The sequence below is a fragment of the Ascaphus truei genome, chromosome 5, assembly GCF_040206685.1.
Source record: "Ascaphus truei isolate aAscTru1 chromosome 5, aAscTru1.hap1, whole genome shotgun sequence".
Classification (NCBI taxonomy): Eukaryota; Metazoa; Chordata; class Amphibia; order Anura; family Ascaphidae; genus Ascaphus; species Ascaphus truei.
The window spans coordinates 30,906,739-30,927,680 of record NC_134487.1 but is presented as its reverse complement, the minus strand read 5'-3'; the positions used below and the strand labels follow the sequence as shown (position 1 = coordinate 30,927,680).

Below are 20,942 nucleotides of genomic sequence, written 5' to 3'. Positions count from 1 at the left end.
GAGATTTAGCTTCATGGAAATCATTGGTGACTTTGAGTGTGGTACTGTATATGAAAACCAGAATGGAAAGTATGTGGAAGGGTATGTGAATAAAGCTATGCTTATAGTGCCGGTTATGGCGAAGCGACGGTGACGGTGTTGTCAAGCTGCAGCTGCTGGAAAAATCAAATTGAGATGACTTCCAGCGATCACGACCAAGCCGTCGCTCCGTCGCGTCACACTTACTATAAGCGCACGCAAATGCGGCAATGCATTTGTTTTGACGCAACGTCACATCGCTGTCGCCATCGCCGTCACTATAAGCGCAGCCTTAGGCCACGCTTATAGTGCCAGCGATGGCGACGCGACGGATGACGTCACCCGTCGCGAAAGATATATTTTAAGTTTAGGCGACGTCTCTGGCTACAAGGCCAGTGACGTCACAAAAAGGGGAGGGCACAGGCACGGAGAAGCTCCTGATTGGCCACAAGGGGAGACCGTCGCCGATATAATCAAATATCAGTGACTACCAGATTTTTGGTAGCACTATAAGCGTGCACTATAAGCGCCGATGACGGCGACAATGTATTTGTTTTGACGCGGCGGTTGCGTCGCCAGCACTATAAGCGCAGTCTTAGGAAAGTTGAGCATGCGTGAGAAAACAAGGCTTCAAGTAGTTTTCAAGCAAATAGCAGGAAACACGGTGATAGTTAGTAAGACAAGTAGGGTTATGGCTCTATTTTTTCCTTTTTTAAATTCATAGTGCAAAGATCCTTGGAATTTCATAATTTCACATAAATAATGTACTCATTGTGCTTAGTGATTTGTGCATTTCTTACTCAATAGCTGTTCACTCTCCATATGTATATATCTTATGATTACTTATCTCTCATGTTTTCATAATATGTCTGGTACAGTACAAACATGAACAGATAATGTACGCCATTATTAAAGAGGCAGTTAGTGTTTTTCTCTGTTCTCCAGTATCTCTCCTGTAATGACACTTCGTATGTGGCAATCCTTGTTTTATAATCACTTGGTTAGTTCAACAGGTCTCAGCATTGGTTACTGGGACATGAAATGTGCATCGGTGTCCATGCAGCAATTTAGAGTTACAGGAAATGTTTCAACAGCAATGTTTTGAGATGTGCATTGAAATGGATTTCTACCTGAGTTACTGTAATGTATTTGCAGGTCTGCCCAAGGTTAAAATACTATCTGAGATGAACAAAGCACGATGAAAGAACCAGTTGAACTGGCTTAATACAAATATAATGAGCTTTTGTATTCACAGAGCAGTGGAAACAAATGAAAAAGTACTAGAAACACTGAATCAGTATGCCTTACTGTACCTCCTCTGTTGGCCGCCCCCCTCCTTACCTCGCGTGGAGACAAATGACCCCACAGGGTCGTGTGACGTCACGTAACTTGCAGTGTCCATTGATGTCACGTTACAAGGGTAACCGTGACGTCACATAACTTCCAGCTGAAGGACTCCTCGCTGCTATAGCTACTCATATTTGCATTTAAAGTGGCAATAACGGAACATATGGATCCAGTTGAAATCAGAATATTAAGTACAAATCAGTTTCACCACTGATACAGTCAGCTCCACTGTCTTACCCCACCATTCTCAATAGCAATGTCTGCTGAATGTAATACTAGCAGCTACTGTACTGAGGCATAGCCTGTGTCCAGCCCATAGCCATTTTACACGGGTGTGGATAATACACTCATTAGCATACACCGCCAAACAGTGCCTGACCATCTGGTTTTACCTGGTTCTAGACAGTGGTACTCACTATCAGTATTAGAACTGATCTTGGCTCCATCTCTTACCTTTCTGCCTATCCTGTTAGTGTTCTGACGGTTTACAGTCACAGTGGGTTGTTCCTACTGACATTTTAAACCTCTATGTGTTTATATAGTGCGAGCTTTATCTAATTGTAGCACATCACTAAGGCCCTAGCTCATCAGTAGCTTGTAATCTGCCCGACTCTCCCACAACTATCTGGCATAGAGACTATAGACTAATTACATTAGCAACCATACCCGTACAGACCAACCTGATGAACACAGAGCTCTCTCTTCATGTTACTTTGTGTCCCTTTTATTTTATCTATATTAGTCCATAGGACCCTATTAAAGATATTTTTAACCCTTTCATAACTTCACTGGCAGTTTATTTATCACCGATTTGGGACAACTATTTACCTGTGGTCACTGATGTGGCTATAACGAGATCCTTATACAGCAACTCACCATTTCCTTGGCCCTCAGCCGCAGTTCCACAAATAGTGAGTGCACACAATTGGGGGCTATTTATCTCAGCCTGCTCTCCCTCTTAGGAGTGACCCTCTGGCTCTGGTTACCTTTATCTCATCAGTATGTTAGACATATTACTTACTGCACACACACGTCCCACTCTGGTATAAATAGCTTGGGCTCCTTTGTCTCCTTCCATTGCTTTTTCGGTATAGAAGAAGTATATTTTATTGTCATCTCTGTCTTCATTGTCTGTAATCATATAGGAGCCCACAAACTTTGGCTCTAAAAAACAATAATAAGATTAGTCTTAGTAGTAATGATTAGTAGTGTCGAAACTGAAGAGGCTTGTGCAACAATAATTTGGCATCCATATTTCTTAAAATATTCTTATATACAGTTGTGTGAAAAAGAAAGTACACCCTCTTTGAATTCTATGGTTTTACATATCTTGGTAAACACATAAGGGTTTCCAAAAAATGTGGAGAAGCATGGATTAAATGGGTCTGAGGATTCACAACAGGAAGAAATATGGGCAGAATAGGTAGTTCCATATCTGCCAACATTTTCTATGTTTCTATAAAGGAAGTTTACACAATTTAAAAAGGTACTTGGCAAAAGTAAATTTGATTACAAAATAGCATTATGGTTTTGTGGATGTTATTAGCATAAGAAAATTACATCGACGTTGATTTTGTTAAATAAATCATGACACGGTGTAATATGTCATGTGTTGTTGTTCATCTGTGGTTGTATTTACCTAATTTTAAGACCTGCTAAGGAACAGATGATTGTTATAATGTCCTGATATGTAAAACCATAGAATTCAAAGAGGGTGTACTTTCTTTTTCACACAACTGTACTCTTTATATAAAATAATGTTTCTCTATTCCATTGTCACACAATATCAACGTCGACTTAATTTTCTTATGCTAATAACAACCACAAAACCATAATGCTATTTTGTAATCAAATTAACTTTTGCCAAGTACCTTTTTAAATTGTGTAAACTTCCTTTATAGAAACATAGAAAATGTTGGCAGATATGGAACTACCTATTCTGCCCATATTTCTTCCTGTTTTGAATCCTCGGACCCATTTTATCCTTGCTTCTCCACATTTTTTGGAAACCCTTATGTGTTTACCAAGATATTTAGAATTCCTTTACGTACTAAATTCCATTACACCTGCTGGGAGTATATACCATGCATTGCCTTCTGTATCTTCTCAGTGAAGAAGTATCTCCTCTTGATTTTTTCTAAGCCTGTTATCATCCTACTTAAGAATATGACCCCTTCTTACATCCCATTTTCGCTAAAAAAAAATTGCCCCCGTTATACATGTAACCATGCTGTAAAATGGATTACAGTCATCTCTCCTGCTGACAGTAAGGCCTGGTAAGTTATGGGCATGCCAGCAGTAATCATGAATGTTTGCCCTCACACCCTGGTGAGGTGCCCTATGTATGGATGGGAGTGGCCACATACTCTGAATCAATGATTAGTGATGTCAGAGTTGTGCCTGCCCCAGAGGATACATAAGGCACAGCACTGCTCAAAAGTTAGTTGTTGGGGATCATCAGTGGAGTTAAGTAGAGTTGGTAGTAGATGATGAGACAAAGAGCTAGTCTGAGTACAGACTTGGGAGGAGACAGCTCATAAGACTGTGACCAGGGACCTGGCACAGGGAATATCTCCCTAAGGGGAGATACTTAATCCACCAATTTGGGAAAGGACACCTTTCAAAGGGAAGTGCGGTGAACATGAGCGTCTAAGTACAACCACTCTGAGGGGCAGCTGGCCCGCCGCAAGTCAATAAAGATGATCTTGTTAACTCATACCCTCGTGTGTAAGTGTGGAGTGATTACACAGAGGAGTGCACCACAGAGGAGTTCCTCACCAGGACCATCCACAAGCGGACGCTGGGATCCTGATGAGGTGGAGGCGCTGCACTGGATCTAGGTAGGACTCAAGCACACTACCTCAGCTGCCTGTCTGGGTTGGCAATCCCCACACAACATCATGCGGGAGACTCAGGAGTCCTGTTGCCAACAGGTGCACCACCAGACACTACACTGTAATGGGGGCTGGTTAGACCACAGGGGCCAGAAAACCCGTTACATACAATATTGACACCTTTGTCTGGAAAGCTTCTATTATAACCCATCTCATTCTTATTTCCTCTGGGATCTATGTGCTGAGGCCCTTTAGTTTTCCCTGATGTTTTGTGGTGTGAATTATGCACCATTTTCTCATACTGCTCTGTGTGGCACCACTGGTTTATTGAAGTATTTCTGGGGAAACAGTAATGGCCTCCAGAAATGAACACAGAACTCTACGTAGAATTTGACCAAAGATCTATAAAGTGGCATACCAACTTCCTAATTCTACTGCTAGTACCTTTCCCTACCCCTCTGAGTATCATGCTGGGATTCCTCATTGCTTTATTATACTGTTTGCTTATCTTTAAGTCAACAGGTCCTCTAGGCCCCTCTCCTCTAGGTTGGTTTACAGTGGTTTATTAAGGGTTACATTTCTAAATCGTAAATGGGTCTTAAAATGCACTATGGGTTAGCCCCATTTAGTAAATCTGAGCATAAGCATTTTAATGTTCTCTAATGTTTTTTCATAAAAAATAATTTAAGATAAGGATAGCATAAATAATATTGGTTCTTAGTCTGTTTTCCATTTGTTATACGTAATAAACAACCTTAACAAATTATTTGTCTCGGCCTTCCCAGCAGAAGGTGAAGGGAAGACAATTAGGGAACAAGGATATACATGGAAAGCAGGTAGACAAGTCTGTTTCCAGAGGAGAGAGTCCTAATGGAACATTGAAAATGAAAGACGACAAGTCAATGGGCCCAGAAGGGATACATCCAAGGATATTAAAGAGATAAGGGCATGCTGACAATACCATTAACAGAACTATTTAATCAGTCACTATTACCACGTATAGTTTCTGATGACTAGAGAAGACCGTAATCCCACTTCTAGAGATGTGCGACGTGTCAGCAAAAATGTGCAAGTCCTGCAAAATGTTCTAGTTTTTGTGAAGAATGATAGAGAAAATACAACATTCAGCCCCCCCCAAAAATGTGCAGGGGCATGTCCCCTGAGTTCAAGGTCCCTTGACCAATGAGCAGGTCAAAAATTGTGACAATGGGAAGCTTAAGGGACATACTGTATGAGGAAGTACTTCTTCACATAAAGGGTGTGGATTCTTAGAATAGTCTAGTAATAGATGGGGTAAAGACAAATACAATAAGGGAATTACAAAATGCCCGATATAGACAAAATGCTATCCTAAATATGAAAGAATTTCAGGGATCTAATAACATATGAGGTTTTACAACAGATAGGAAAATAGGCAGGATAGGTGGTTATTTTTTGCCATCGAATTCTATATTTCTATGGTTATTCACCTTTTAGAATACGATCATCATCGTGTTCTGTTCGAACATGTGGTAGAAGTCCCATACTCCGAAAGAAAGTAGCATCTCTTCCCCGGAAGTCATTGTACAGACCAACAAATAACTCGCCACCTGAAAGAGACAAAAGGTTGTTCTTATATTGTAAGTAATCATTTTTGTTATATTGTTAAAAAAAATCACGTTCTTACATTTCTGTTCTAAAACTAATAATAATGGAATGTGTAAGCCCCTTTATCTTCCTGTGTTTTAGCTTTCACAAAATTGGCAACTTTTGACATGGAAATTAATGTTTTATTTTTACAGGTATGTGCTAATCATGCCAGTTCAATTAATGTATCTTTTTCTTATATATTCCCCCACAATGGGGGGGAGGAGGTTTGCAAAGAAGTGGACACAGTTCACGCTTTGTGACCTGTATTATCAAAAAAATTAAATACTGTAGCAGTTAAAATACTATTACTTTTTTAAGGGAGTTGACTTCAATTGCCTAGATAAATCCAATGGTCTATTGTAACACTGTTCTACACCCTAAGTTTACTGAGTTATTTTGCACCCCTTCTGTACACAATCAAATGAACTGTTCAAGAATTTGTTGTGGTGCAAAATCATTAGTGCTCCCATCCAAAATGTAATAGCATACTGTATCACTTCCAATTGGGACTAAGCTCATTAGTACAGATTGGAATCAATACCTACCAGTCTGCTAACCTGCCAACAGTCTCTGATGCCAAGCACATTACTTTACAGTTGAGACAATGTTTCTCACTTTGAAGCTTAACTCAAATTTATTGTACTAACATTCTCTGTTGCTATTTACATGTGTTCCCTTTTTTTACACATCTATTTAACTACACTTCTGTATATACCTACTACAATATGTAGTCACACCCATAAGTTCATCTTTGACTGACAAAAAAAGTAGTTACAGTATAAGCAGGGCCACTGACTGCTTTCCTGGGCTCCTAGGACTGCAGACTCCACTTACTCCCGCTAGGCGGCCGATAACCAATGTTGAGCCCAGACTTCCGGTGGGGCCTAACTTCAGGGTTCAGACAGCCTGGACAGGCCCGCCTCTGCCACCAGGTTCGGGACAGTTCTGTCAACACTCCCCCTCCTCCCCGTAAGCTGCCCGGGTTTCAAATAAATATATACAATATACAAATTAAAGTCTCCTTTACACACACAGGGATCGAATTTGGTCTAAAATATTATAAACAGTTACAGCATAATGCATCAAAGAGTCACAATGTCAGCGATTCCCCTTGGAGATACTGCCCACATTAATAATGTGGTGAGAAAGGGAGGATATAATGCAGACGGACTTTGTATGAATATGAGCTGAGCTGTTTTAGAGACTGCCAATTAAAGATTATGCCCATAACGTACATTTATTTGAGTCCCTAAGACTACTTTTTAGTGGACAACGTTTTTTTTTTCCAGTGTTAATGTCTATACTCTTCGAAGCGACCATTTTGGCTGTTTCCGGCTGAAAAATATCATTGTACAGTAGTTAATAGGGATTTTCGACCAAAAATGGCCCAAATGGCTGCTTCAGATAGTATAGACACTAAACCCTGAAAAAATGGCCATCTTACATTAGTCCAATTTACTATCAGGTATTGATAACAAATGGGAACTGCTTAGCTTATCTTGAATATTACCAAACAATTCTTAAATTTGTAAAATAAATTTACCACTAGGTGGCAACATTGCATTATGCTGCCTAGTACACATCCCTACACCTTTAGCAACACTTCAAGCACTTTATATAATGTTATTAAAACAACTTGTACTGTGAGTAATATATGATGACTTCTGTTGCTACTACAGTGTATCAAAATTATTTACTAAATGTAGATAAAACTTTTCTTCGCACCATACACTGCTGTCAAAGTCTACAATTTGTTTTAGATTGTTGTAATTCTTGATCATAAACAGTATGTCTTAATAACTGAGACAGGTAGACTAAGAAAACAGTTATACACAAATATAGCAGAATTGGAGTTCACTGCTCTCTGAGATATACTTTGTGCTTATCCTTAGGCTGAGGCCCCGGTGTCGACGCTGCAGGTACGCCTGCCAGGCTGGCGGCACGTGCAGCTGAGATCCCAGGTCTGCAGGGGGAAAGACGGAGGGGGCGGGGGGGGGGTAACGGAGGGCACGGCCATGACATCACCCGGCAGGTTCGCCCTCATTGACTGAACCGCCGGGGGGCGTGGCCAGCAAGTCGCGAACACAGATTTCCTGTCTTTAGAGAAATCTAGTTGCGCAATGTGGTGGCCAAGGTAGGTAGTGGGCCCGGCCCCATTGAGGGGGTGTTTCTTGTGCCTGCAGCAGGCACCAGAGACCTACCCTAAGGAAATTATTAAAGCTTAATGTAAGTTGAAGAAAGTGGTGGCACTGTGTCTCATCTACAGAAATTATAAAATCGTTAAAGGAGCAATCCACACTAACTAACCTCCATTTTTACAGGATTGGAACCATGTGTCTTCCAGAGCTAAATCATACTGGTTCAGGAGATTGTTAATGGTGAAGTTACCAGTGTTACATCCTAGTTTTTAAAGGGGATTTAAATGGCCACCAATATGGAGCCACAACTGATGATGTTGCCACCTGGTATGTGCCTGAGATTTGGCAGCTATTATGTTTCTCCTGAGGGAGATTTACACCTGGAAACTTCACTGGAAGTATTTTCGGAACCCGTGAATCCCTGGAACTGAAAATATTAGTGTTGGAGAAACTGCTCCTTTAAAGGAGCTTTGCCTTGAAATAAATAAATAATAATAATTATTATTATTATTATATAATTATTATTAATAATTATATATACTTAGTTAAGTTATGGTGGGTAAAAAAAGTGACAAAAACCCTCCACAGCAAAGCAAATAGCAAATGGAAATATACTGTATGCTCATCTGCATGTCTTAGCAGGTCTGCAACCCCGCCTTTCACCATCATCACCCAGCACTTCCACTGCAGCAAGGGATTCTGGGAAATGACATGCAAATGAGCACAAAATGGGGAAAGAAACAAGCGCAAAAAGAACTGTGAGTTAAAAGGATACGATATAGTCCAGAAATAGGGGTTTCTTTGATGGGTGCCGCACCGGATAACAAATGGGTTTGTTCTAGGCCACTTGAGTAGTTGAGGAAAAGGGTTCCAAATGCACACAATCTCATCAGGGTATATAAGGAAAAAGAAAAAAGGCAAAAAGGCACACAATAGTGTAATACTGTATAATGCAATTTGAGCAAGAAGGTATTGCACTCACATTTTATGAAATCAAGCGGGCATTTCGGTTACTAAGTTTAACCACACTGATGTTGTAGATTCTCAGTTAACAGGACACCTCTGGCAATGCACACCATCTCCAGCAGTAGGACTCGCAGTGTTGTACAGGGTCACCGGTAACAGGATATTCTCAATGGAACAGATAAAAACCACAGATAGTGTAATACTGTATAGATGGGCATTGATAGAGTGGTAAAGCAGAATGTGCGCTCACATTTTATGTGAAAGTGTAAAGACTTATGGTTGTTAAAGTAACCAACTTATAAGGGTGGTTCTGGAATCACAAGATAATCCCAAAAAAGGAAAAGGACGCAGGAAAAAATGAAAAAATCTTTATAACATAAAAACAAAAAGCAGTAAAGCAATCAGATATCCAAAGGGAGCTACACTAAAGCAACTGGATCCCAACGCCCAATAAACCCCAGCAATGGCCATACTGTACACCAGGGGATATAGTTAGGAAGAGGTAGCAGTGCTCCAGATTAACTCCCAAAGGGTCTATGCAGTCTGTGTATTGAATAAATAGTGTCCCAACGCGTTTCGTCTCAACGGACTTCTTCCAGGAGGTTGCTTTAGTGTGGCTCCCTTTGGATATCTGATTGCTTTACTGCTTTTTGTTTTTATATTATAAAGATTTTTTTTCCTTTTTTCCTGCGTCCTTTTCCTTTTTTGGGATTATCCTGTGATTCCAGAACCACTCTTATAAGTTGGTTACTTTAACAACCATATGTCTTTACACTTTCACATAAAATGTGAGTGCACATTCTGCTTTACCACTCTATCAATGCCCATCTATACAGTATTACACTATCTGTGGTTTTTATCTGTTCCATTGAGAATATCCTGTTACTGGTGACCCTGTACAACACTGCGAGTCCTACTGCTGGAGACGGTGTGCATTGCCAGAGGTGTCCTGTTAACGGAGAATCTACAACATCAGTGTGGTTAAACTTAGTAACCGAAATGCCCGCTTGACTTCATAAAATGTGACCTTCTTGCTCAAATTGCATTATACAGTATTACACTATTGTGTGCCTTTTTGCCTTTTTCCCTATATACCCTGATGAGATTGTGCGCATTTGGAACCCTTTTCCTCAACTACTCAAGTGGCCTAGAACGAGCACATTTGTTATCCGGTGCGGCACCCATCAAAGAAACCCTTATTTCTGGACTATATCGTATCCTTTTAACTCACAGTTCTTTTTGCGCTTGTTTCTTTCCCCATTTTGTGCTCATTTGCATGTCATTTCCCAGAATCCCTTGCTGCAGTAGAAGTGCTGTGTGCTGGGTGATAATGGTGAAAGGCAGGGTTGCAGACCTGCTAAGACATTCAAATGAGCATACAGTAATATTTCTATTTGCTATATATATATATATATATATATATATCCCCCTTGGTGGGAAGTAATGTGTCCCCAGAGCTGAAACTCATTAACTTCATCTCTAGGGACTACCTGCTCCCTGAAATACTTACATCTGATGGTGATGCCAATATCTCACTTCTGTTTGAAGGTCCCGCGGGCCAATAGGAAACCGCAAGGGATGATGTCGTGGCTTCCTATTGGCCTTTGGGCCAAAAGACCATTAAACAGGCACTTTCTGTGCCCAGCCGGCAGCCCCTACAGATGTAAGTGTCTCGGGAAATAGGGAGTCAACTTTGCTCAGAGACGAAGACCCCCTGCTTCAACCTTGGGAACAAAACAAACAAAAAACAAGAGGTAAATCTACTAACAATTTTGGGGTAAAACACTTAAATTCCTATGAAAAATATTCATACAGTATTTATGGTATTAAATAGCAAAAACAGAAAATAAAAATGCTTGTATTTGTGTGTACATTTGCATGTCTCAGACATGTCTGCAACAGTGTCTTACCCCATTACCTCTTAGGCTATAAAACAGAAAGAGCGGAACCTTGATTTTTAAAAAGCAAAAAGTTAAAAACTCCGATTTTATCCACGTGTGAGTAACTATCAGTCTTATATAGTATTTGTCTGCTATTTTTTGTTATATTGCTATAATTTATAATTTACAGTAACACCAATTCATGCATTTTATAGTGGTTAAATAAAAGGTGTCAACTATACTGTATTCGAATAAGCATAAAAAGAATCAGCTGGATTGACTCCATCTTATGAGCTTGCTTGTATATGAGATATATAGGTACAGGTATCATGCTATATCCTTATTTAAAGCATTAGGGGCCTATTCAGGTAGCTTCGATAAGTGACTTTACGCTTCTTAAGTGCACTTACCAAACGATTTTGCATGTGTAGCTATTCAGAAAGCTTCGATAACAGGGTAATATTGTTTGAAAATTGATTTTTAAGGACCCTTAGCACTCCGGCTCAGACAGCTGTGCGGTAGCTAAAAAAAATGGCAAAATCGTTTTGTTTGGCGTAACTGGTATTCAGGTAGCTCTGAAATGCACATCACGGCTTAAACTAACATTTTCAGATCTCACCACCGGGTGGCGAGATCGGACTCGCGATGTGCAAATCAAGGAGAAAAATGATTAATTATTACTGCATAGGATTAAACTGGTGGTGTCCAGCTCTGACCTGCATTTTTTTCACCCCCGGGGACCCAAAACTTCAATCCTATGTAACAAAAATATATTTACAGCCCTCTTTATTACCGTAGTGGCTAACCGCTAAGGTAATGAAGGGGTTAGATACCAATGCCTAGCCAGCCAGCAAATAGTAAATAAAAGTTGTACGTACCCCTGCCTGGATAAAGGCCGTCCTCATATTTGGCCTCTAAATCTTCATTGGGCAGCAACATTAAAATAAAAAAAAGGAACTACTGCCCACTAATTTCTTAATTACCTTCACGGTTATTAACCTCTATGGTAATTAACGGGTTAACTCCCCTATAAACCGGTTGGGTGGCCATTGCTTGGCAATGTGGCCATCTGTAATGCATTGAGAGCATACATTAGCACAGTGACAATCAATCAAGTTTAATTCTCCCGCGTCATGTGACGGGGACATTTAAACATGACGGCGATACAACACCCCATACCTGTAACTCGGAAAATAGGGGGTCCCTGGACCTTAAATTCATGCGGTTCGGCTCCGTAGACTCCCTGCTTCAATACCGTGTTAATAAAATATAAGTAAAAACAGTATGATCCCCTGTAAGAGCTGTGCAGGGAGATGGAGCTCTCTCTGAGCAGCTCTTACAGACTGCGGCAGATCGCACAGTAAGATCTTTCAAAAAGAAACTGCAAAGTCGATGCATTTGTGTACCAAACGGTATCGACCAAGAGATAAATCTTACTGAATACCGTTTTTACATAAATTTCATACCGCGAGGTAACAACATGTCAAACCGATCGTGATCTTATCGAAGCTACCTGAATAGGTCCCTAACTCACTCTCATTTAGCATCTATATAAGCTAAATTAGCACCATTTTACAATTTTAGGGCTCTGATTGCTTTGCATCCTTGTGTTAATCTTGTCTAGTTTCTGATGGAAAGTTTGATTAAGTTGTCCGAGTTCACCAACATTCAATAAAGTGAAAAATCTTAATGTCAATTATTAAAAACAGAGAAATCATTGTGACTGTAGGGTTTTTCCTGACATTTCTTAAAATTGTATTTTGAAAAGCTGTAACTAATAATCATCTCAGCGTATCCCCTAAATGGATTTCCAAACAAACATAGAATAATACCACAAAAACTGTGTTTTCAAACATGCACACAAATATAAATCTATATAACTACAGTGTAATATGAAGAAGGATTTAAAAAGTGACTGTAGTTGTTTGTCTATTGTTGAATGAGAAATTCTCAAACCTTGTTCTAGTATTACTCAAACTTTGTGCCTCTCCAAGTTTGAATGAACTTGCATTGGAATATTACTTCTTACCATCTGTTTACTGCATACACATTATTCAGGAGAAACGTACAAAACTGTGACCACATAAAAACTATTATTACTAAAAACATAAACAGACTCAAAATTTTCATTACACATTTCTGGATTCTATATGCCTGGGGCAATGTAAAAATATAATATGTTATATGTCCCAACAGACGTTACTGTTTTAATTCTCTGAATGTATTGTGTATGGCTATATCTGAAGTGAAGCAGCAGAAATTATTGTTCCAGGAATTCATAACTCTCCAGGTAGTCTTAAGTGCTTCAAGAAGGAAATATACGAAGGCTAAACACAAATTCAAGAATGATGGCTGGTAGCTACTACGCATTAGTGTTAGAGTTTGATGGTGGAAGTGGGGTGACCACATATGTAATATATTTTTCTTCGAATCCTCATTTCCTCCTTTCAAGAAAACCCTTGGGGTAATGTTTATAGAATGTGCAAACCACAATACAGATTTTATGTGGTTAGTGGAGTAGTGTATATACCTTCTCACAGCTGACAATTTTATATGCATGGGATGTATTAGCAATAAATGAAAGTAAACCCATTAAAAAAAAAAAAGACTAGGGCTGACTTTCCAAAGGGTCAAATTAAAGTCACCTATAGCTGAATTTGTCTGGTTTGCAAGCACTTATTAAATATACATTTTTAAAAGAAAAATGTAGTTTTATGGATGGTAGATGGTATTTAGTCAAATATACAATCTGAAAGGTTTCTGGAGGTATCTTGTGCTATAGTTTAGCATTAAAATAGAAATGTATTCTTATCAGCTGTTATTTTGATCTACTGTAGGAAGAATATGGGAATTACCAAAGGACGTTTTGCAGGCTGAAATACCTAAAGTAGATGGTTGTATATGGAAGTGTTTCAGAATTGCGGTGTGAGATCACATGAAGAGGAAACCTTCAAGGTTATGGAAGCTCATGTGCAATTTTCATGTTTATCCAATAAGGTGTTAAGATCTTCGATACATCCAGAGATGTCCAGGATCAGTACACTATTAATTGTACTACAGTAAGTGATGTAACAGGAGGAATTAACACATTTCTGATTTAAACCTTGCAAATATATATTATACAACCTGCCTATACAATGAAAACACACAAATAATCTTGCCAGAAAAGGTATGATTTGGGGTTAACAAAATTGGCTTTGGTGTTGTTAAATCTTTATGTTTGCTCCTTGTGGTCTTGTTGAAGTGTCTTTATCTCACTGTGATTTAGGCAGAAAATATTAGATTGTGGACATTTGGTAGCAACGTGGTATATAAGAGATTATAACAAAAATGAATGCTGAATGGTGGTGCTTTTCAAAATAGCCCACTGTTAAACTCATTCACTGAATAAGGAAATAGTTATGTGGCAACTGTGGTATCTTTCAAAATTGAAAATTATCTTCCTTTTAAAAGGCTGAGAAAGTTGCTTGTTTACAATGATAGCACGGTCGCCAGATAATTTGTTAAGTGACACATATGCCATGCCACTTTCTCAATTGTTAAAAGCACTTTAGCATAAACAGAAGCGAAGTGACTGCAATTCTAATACTTAAGATCCATTAAAATAGAGACTGCATTGTTAAATGAGAAAGAACAAATTGAGAATGTGGGTCTCATGCAGAGAGCATAGAATTTTAAAATTGGCGAATTTCATAAAAAGTAGCTTTTTTGGAGAGTTTTATTCTCCATATGCAGAAAAGTGCGAATTCTGCTATGTTTAACATGGATGCGTGTGGCGAGTTTAAATGGGAAAGATGCGCGCTTCAGAAACGTGTAAAAACAAATTCGCGCCTTTTTTTCCCCCTTTACTATAGGTGGCGAGCGCCATCTTGCCATCTTTTCCTGGCGCGGCAAAAATGCGAAAATCGCGCCATTTTCTTGGCGCGAACAGCCGCTACATGCCGTTCGCACCTCTCTGCATTCGGAGAGTTTTAAAAATGGCGAGATGGAGGTTCTCGCCAGCCGCGAGGCGAGTTTTAGACATAGGAAAAAAAAATTGGCACGTTTTTCGTTACTCGCCATTTTCTGCCGTTTTCTGCGCGAAATTGAACAAAAAATGGCGAGTTTTGAAATAACGATGCTCTCTGCATGAGGCCCTGTGTCAGAAAACTGGAAAAAATGCAGGAATTACAAGTTAGCAGTATCTTGGTCATTTTTGCACAAGACAATTACCGGTAAATGTTGAAATAACTGAAGAGTCGGGGTCGAAAGGGCATCTACCACGTCCTCTTTCAATTCTCTGTGATTCCAGCTGAAATATGTGCTCCTGTAAACATTAGTTAGAAAACATGGTTACTACGATCAAATAACACTACATATTTAACATTTTATAGACTGCATTATATATTACTTTATCTGTATGGAGTCAAAGTGATGCCCATACATACACACACACATATATGTGATTCCCGTACTAAAACTAAAATATATATATGGTTTGCAAGTGATGCCCATATTAAAACCATAAAATAGTCTAGACTACACTTTAACTCCTGAGCGATGCTTTTTGTTCTGTAAACTGACCATCTCTACTCTGTTATTATATCATGCACCTTGTACACTATTAATGATAAAATGTTATCTAACAAAGCCATATGTTATGGAACAAGAATCACATTTCTGTTTGACCCCCCTTCTGCTTGTCGGCTCCTCAAGTTCAGCTGCATGCATTTGTTCCACACACACACACCGTGTCTGTGTGATGTATCAATATGTTGCGCTTTCTGCCTGTGAGCAGGTAGCCAGTGAGTTGCTACAGCAACCTCTGAGATTCTTCTCAGAATGGGCTATTCTGTCCTCCCCCGTTTGTTTCCAGATAGTCTGTCCCAAGATTATTCCCTTTACCCACATTCCCCCTCACTTCCTTTTCCACTTTGGAGACCGTGAGTACAGCACCCATCTCTGTTACACCCCCATGGCAAGGCCAATTCTTTTCACCTGCCCTTAATTACGAAGCACCTATAGAGGAGCACTCTCACAACACCATTACATCCACAAGTGCCTGTATATACTGCTCCTTTCCTAATAAAGGGAAGAAAATATAACAGGACTTGGTGTGCTTTGGAAAGGGGACTGAGTTGAAGCTATCTGGGTTCATTCATACCCTAGACATAACCCTGGGTCCAGAATACCAAGTGCTAAAAACTTGTGCACATAAATATATATGGATTGAGGAGCACGATCATACATACCCCCCATGGAAATTAATTATTTAATTAAAAGTATTTAAAGCAGCAATGCACTCACAAATAAAACCCTTTTCTTTTCATTATTGTATTTTTGCTGCAGTTTGTAGCAGTCCCACGCATTTAAACATTCTGTAGGTGAATTCTGGAGTTATCAGTTGCTGAAAATTAGCCTACCTGGCAGGTTAGAATTGCTGCTGTTATTTGCACTGACTAAGACAACAGAGTAACAAGTGAATGTATGTATGTCTGTATATAGTGCCATTAATGAACATAGCGCTTCACAGTAGTAATATATGTGACAATCATATAAATAACAAATAATACAAATAACAGATCATGGGAAGACGTTCTTCAGACATAAAAGTAACATTTAGGAAAACGAGTCCCTGCTCCGAAGAGCTTACAATTTATTTGGTAGGAGGAACATACAGATACTGTAGGAGGTCATACCGGTAAGTGCGTCTGCGAGGGGCCAAGCGAATGCCAGTGGAATAATAAACATACTAAATATAGAAATAGATCAGCACCACAAACTATCAGGTTATGTCATGACATCAATTATGGGGTGACCGATGCTTTAATAATCTAAAAAGCAACACTTTTTCAAACCGGACTGTCTCTGCAACTAAAAAATGTAAATAAATAAATGAATTGAAACCTATTACCATTGGTTCATTGATATTATTTGAGTCTTACCTCTCCAATGCCTTATTTTCTTCTCTGCCCTTCTTATTTCATAGATTTATTAGAAAAACGACACAATGGAAAAACGTGCAGTACTGTTTTTCCCCGTGTACTGGACCATTATATTATTTATCTCAAATTCTTGCAAATACAGGGGCCTATATCCAGTAGTTGCACAGAAATCTCGTTAACAAATTGCACTTATATGCACCTATGTACTGTACGAACCTGAAATCTCTCAATCTGTGCCAGCTGCGTTAACAAATATATATGTGTTTGGGTGCACAGAAATGGACTGGGCTTGGCATATAGATTTTAGTGGTGTGCACTAAAAATAATGTTTCTGTGTGCCAAAAAAGATAAAAGTGCATCACAATTGTCCGCCAAGTTTAATTTAGTGTAAACTCTAAATTGACTGGTAATAGTGTTAGCACAGAATGAAGTTGCCATGTATAAACCCCCCAAAAAATAATTAAACTTTCAACTTTAATAAAACTATTTGAATTTTTGACAAAGTCTGGAGTGCGTGACCTTCAGGGTTTTACGATTATGTGAGCAGCTTGCAGCATCTGCTGATTAACAGCACCCAGCATCTCTACAAAACTGGAGCGTTTATGGGGAGTAAGGTGTGTTAATCTTACCCCAACGTATCTTCTATATGTATCAGCTCAAATATGGATTAGAAGCAACAAGGATGTTTCATTATATATGTAGACCCCTTTCCCCTGTGTCAGGGTGACCATGTGTGCTGCTATTACCTGTGTGGCAAACAGGAGGTCTGATCCTCCGCCACTGGGAGCCTGTACTGTATATTACGGGTATGCTAACAGTGCCTACAGCTGTGAAGGATCCTCACACAGTGGGATAGCCCCTCCCAAGACAATATTTATTTATTTATTTATAAAATGTTTTACCAGGAAGTAATACATTGAGAGTTACCTTTCGTTTTTCATGTATGTCCTGGACATAGTTAATATGACAAATAATACATGGCTACAAATACATTTACATAAATGAACAGGGTATACATTATATACAATACATTGCATGTACAGTTAGAGAAGATGTATATTATAGGCTTATGTAACAGTTACAGACCGGATTAAAATGTGAGACAGCCTTAGTTAATGAAAGAACTTAAACTGGTGGTGGATGTGAGAGTCTCCGGTAGGTTGTTCCAGTTTTGGGGTGCACGGTAAGAGAAGGAGGAGCGACCGATACTTGGGACCATGAACAGTCTTTTGGAGTCTGATCTCAGATGATAAGTGCTGCATGTGGTAGTGGTGAGGAGCATGTTCAGATAGATGGGTAGCTTGCCCAGAAAGTATTTGAAGGCAAGACAGGAAAGGTGAACTTTGCGCCTAGACTCGAGTGATAACCAATCTTGTTCTTTGAGCATTTCGCAGTGATGTGTGTTGTAATTGCACTGGAGAACAAAATGACAAATTGAATTGTAGAGGGTGTCAAGTTTGCTAAGGTGGGTTTGTGGTGCCGAGCCATATACTATGTCTCCATAGTATATAATTGGCATTAGCATCTGCTGTGCTATGCACTTTCTGACCAGCAGGCTTAGGGAGGATTTGTTCCTGTAAAGCACACCTAGTTTGGCATACGTTTTGGATGTCAGGGCATCAATGTGCATTCCGAATGTTAAGTGGGAGTCAAACATATGCCCAGGTTTTTAAAACTAGTAACAGGAGTTAGGGTGGTGTTAGTGTTGGTTCTGATCTGGAGCTCAGTCGCTGGAAGCTGTAAAAATGTAGTCTTGGTCCCAAATACCATTGTTACAGTCTTGTCAGTGTTTAAAAACAGTTTGTTTTGGGAAATCCAGTTTTCGAGTCTGAAAAAGTCCGACTGAAGTATGTGTTGAAAGTCGGAGAGGCTATGGCTGTGTGCATATAGGATTGTGTCATCTGCATACATGTGTATTGAAGCTTCCTTACAAGCTGTGGGAAGATCATTGATGAACACGGAGAAGAGTGGGGCCCCCAGAACAGAGCCTTGCGGGACGCCACAGGTGATATCTAGGGGATTGGAGTTAGAGCCCGAGATGGACACATGTTGGGATCTACCTGATAGGTAGGACTGAAACCAGTTTAAAGCATGCTTCCCTATTCCAGAGCTCTAGAGTTTGTTAAGCAGGATAGCATGATCAACAGTATCAAAAGCCTTTGCAAAATCTAGGAATACTGCACCAGTAATAGCACACAGGGTATATGTAATAGTATTTTCTGGAGAATACTTATAACCAGAACAAAAACACACACAATACAATACTGTATTTAGGTATACCGCTGTGCAAAATATCCCCACAGTACTTGGGTGCAGGGGCACCAGTGCCCAGGCCTCAATAGCCACTCCAACCCCAAGTGTGTAGCAGCGCTGCCCACAGTGATGGTTTGGTGCACTTGTAGATATACCTTCCTGGGTGCTCCAGCCCCGGGTATCGCTGGGTAATAACAACCAAACGGTCAGTCTGTCCACTGAAGTATCCGAATCCACGTGGGGTGTGTTCTTGCTGGAGTGTCCCACCAGAAGAAAGTCTCTATAAGAGCGTCGGTGGTCTGGTCCCAGACCATGGCCTTGCGCACCGCGTGGCGCCCATCACGGTGCAATAATACTAGCACTAACAGGCTAAGGGGAGCGTCCCTATCTGGGGCCTCCCCTACTGTAAACAGGATAACTGGTTGTGGCCTAGCTGGGACTTGAAGGGGGTGATCTAACCTAGTCCAGCGGAGCACTCCTCCCTGGACCTTACCTATCTCCTTGCTGTCCTGCTCCCAACTGGCGTGCTCCTCCGCGCTCCAAATGTATCTATCTCCTTGCAGGAGATTCTGAGTGCCCTATTGGCTCTTGCGCGCCTCGTGACCATGATTCCCAGAGCCTTGTGGGTAATGTAGTCCCTTGTGGAGTATTAGAGAAGATGGCCGCCACTGTTATCTCTCCAGGGCGCAAGCGCACTTCCCAAAAAATGGCCACCACTGCTCAGGGCTCTTCTGCACATGTGCAAGCTGCTACTGCGCGGCATATGGCAAGATGGTGGCGCCCTCTGCAGAACGCTGGCGACCCACTCGCCCACTCACAAGCTCCCTGCAATGCAGCCGTAGCCTCTCCCCTGCCTGCAGCGAAGGTAAGGGGCCAAGGGGGGCCAGGCTACAAATAGGTTAACAAAATGTAATATTTCCACAGTATGGCTATTATAAGTACTATTACATTAATGATTTATATTTACTAATACTAGTTATCAATAACAAAAATTACAGATAATTCTGTCTCCAATTAAGTTGTATTAATGTGGTACAGCCGGTCCTCGCTTATCCGACGTAATGCGTCCCGCAAACCGCCGTCGGATAATGGACCGTCGGATTGCGCGTCCATGTCAATGCGCGTCGGTGAGTGTCGGATAAGCTGTTCCGACGTCGGATAACGAGTCGAGCAGACTGCATTATGCGGCGTCGGATAAGGCATTCGACAGAAAGCGGGCCGTCGGATACCGAGGATCACCTGTATTTAATTTGATCTGATGCATCATAAATCAATGAAAACAACAAATGAACTATCATATTGTCAGGACTCGGGGCACACGCCGCCCTCGGCGCTGCCCTTCCTTACCTGTGCCTCTCGCTGCGGTCTCCTCCATCCCTGCTTGGTGCCTCGGCCCGCTCCTCCGCCACCCCGCGGCTTGCAACGTGCCGCCGACGCCAGACTCGTGGTTGCTCCACTTACAGGGCGCACGCCGCGCAACGTAATTTGTGCACTGCACCGGCCAGGTAACACTCCCCCCCCCCGGCCAGCTCCGCTCTCAGGCTCAGCTTCTCCCACCACCTTCCGGCAATAAACTAGGCCATTAACCCCTGCCCTAGCACAAAGGGCTCCTGGGCGCGCCTCTGCTCCGCCTTTCCTCCCATTTGTTCTCCTCACTTTATAACCCCCGTGGTTCCTCTCCAACCTCGCTCTGCATAGTTCATCTGCCTTGTGCTGTTACTCACTGTGCCTAGCTCTATCTCAGTTTCAGCTTCGTTACCGATTCGGCTTGTCTTCCGTCCCTCTCTGGCTATACGTCCCCAGCTTCCACTCGACAACATTTACCTCTCGGACCCCTTGAATGCAGCACTTGGACCTCCACTTTCCGGAACTCTGGCTTCGGACCTTACTACGGCACCTTCTCTACGCCCGGATCTGGCAAGTACTTTACCTACCCTGGTACCCCTGACCTTG

The 20,942-nt window shown here is 40.9% G+C and overlaps 1 protein-coding gene across 2 annotated transcripts in view; it reads right to left on the bottom strand.

Moving 5' to 3' along the window:
* SEMA3E (semaphorin 3E) overlaps positions 1 to 20,942 on the bottom strand; it is a 253,192-nt gene that overhangs the window by 56,336 nt on the left and 175,914 nt on the right. For both annotated transcript variants that reach the window (XM_075599557.1, XM_075599558.1), the window contains exons 5-7: positions 15,025 to 15,118; positions 5,669 to 5,788; positions 2,387 to 2,529 (exon numbers count right to left, since the gene is read on the bottom strand). In XM_075599557.1, coding sequence (XP_075455672.1) covers positions 2,387 to 2,529; positions 5,669 to 5,788; positions 15,025 to 15,118 — 357 coding nt within the window. The remainder of the gene's footprint in view (positions 1 to 2,386; positions 2,530 to 5,668; positions 5,789 to 15,024; positions 15,119 to 20,942) is intronic.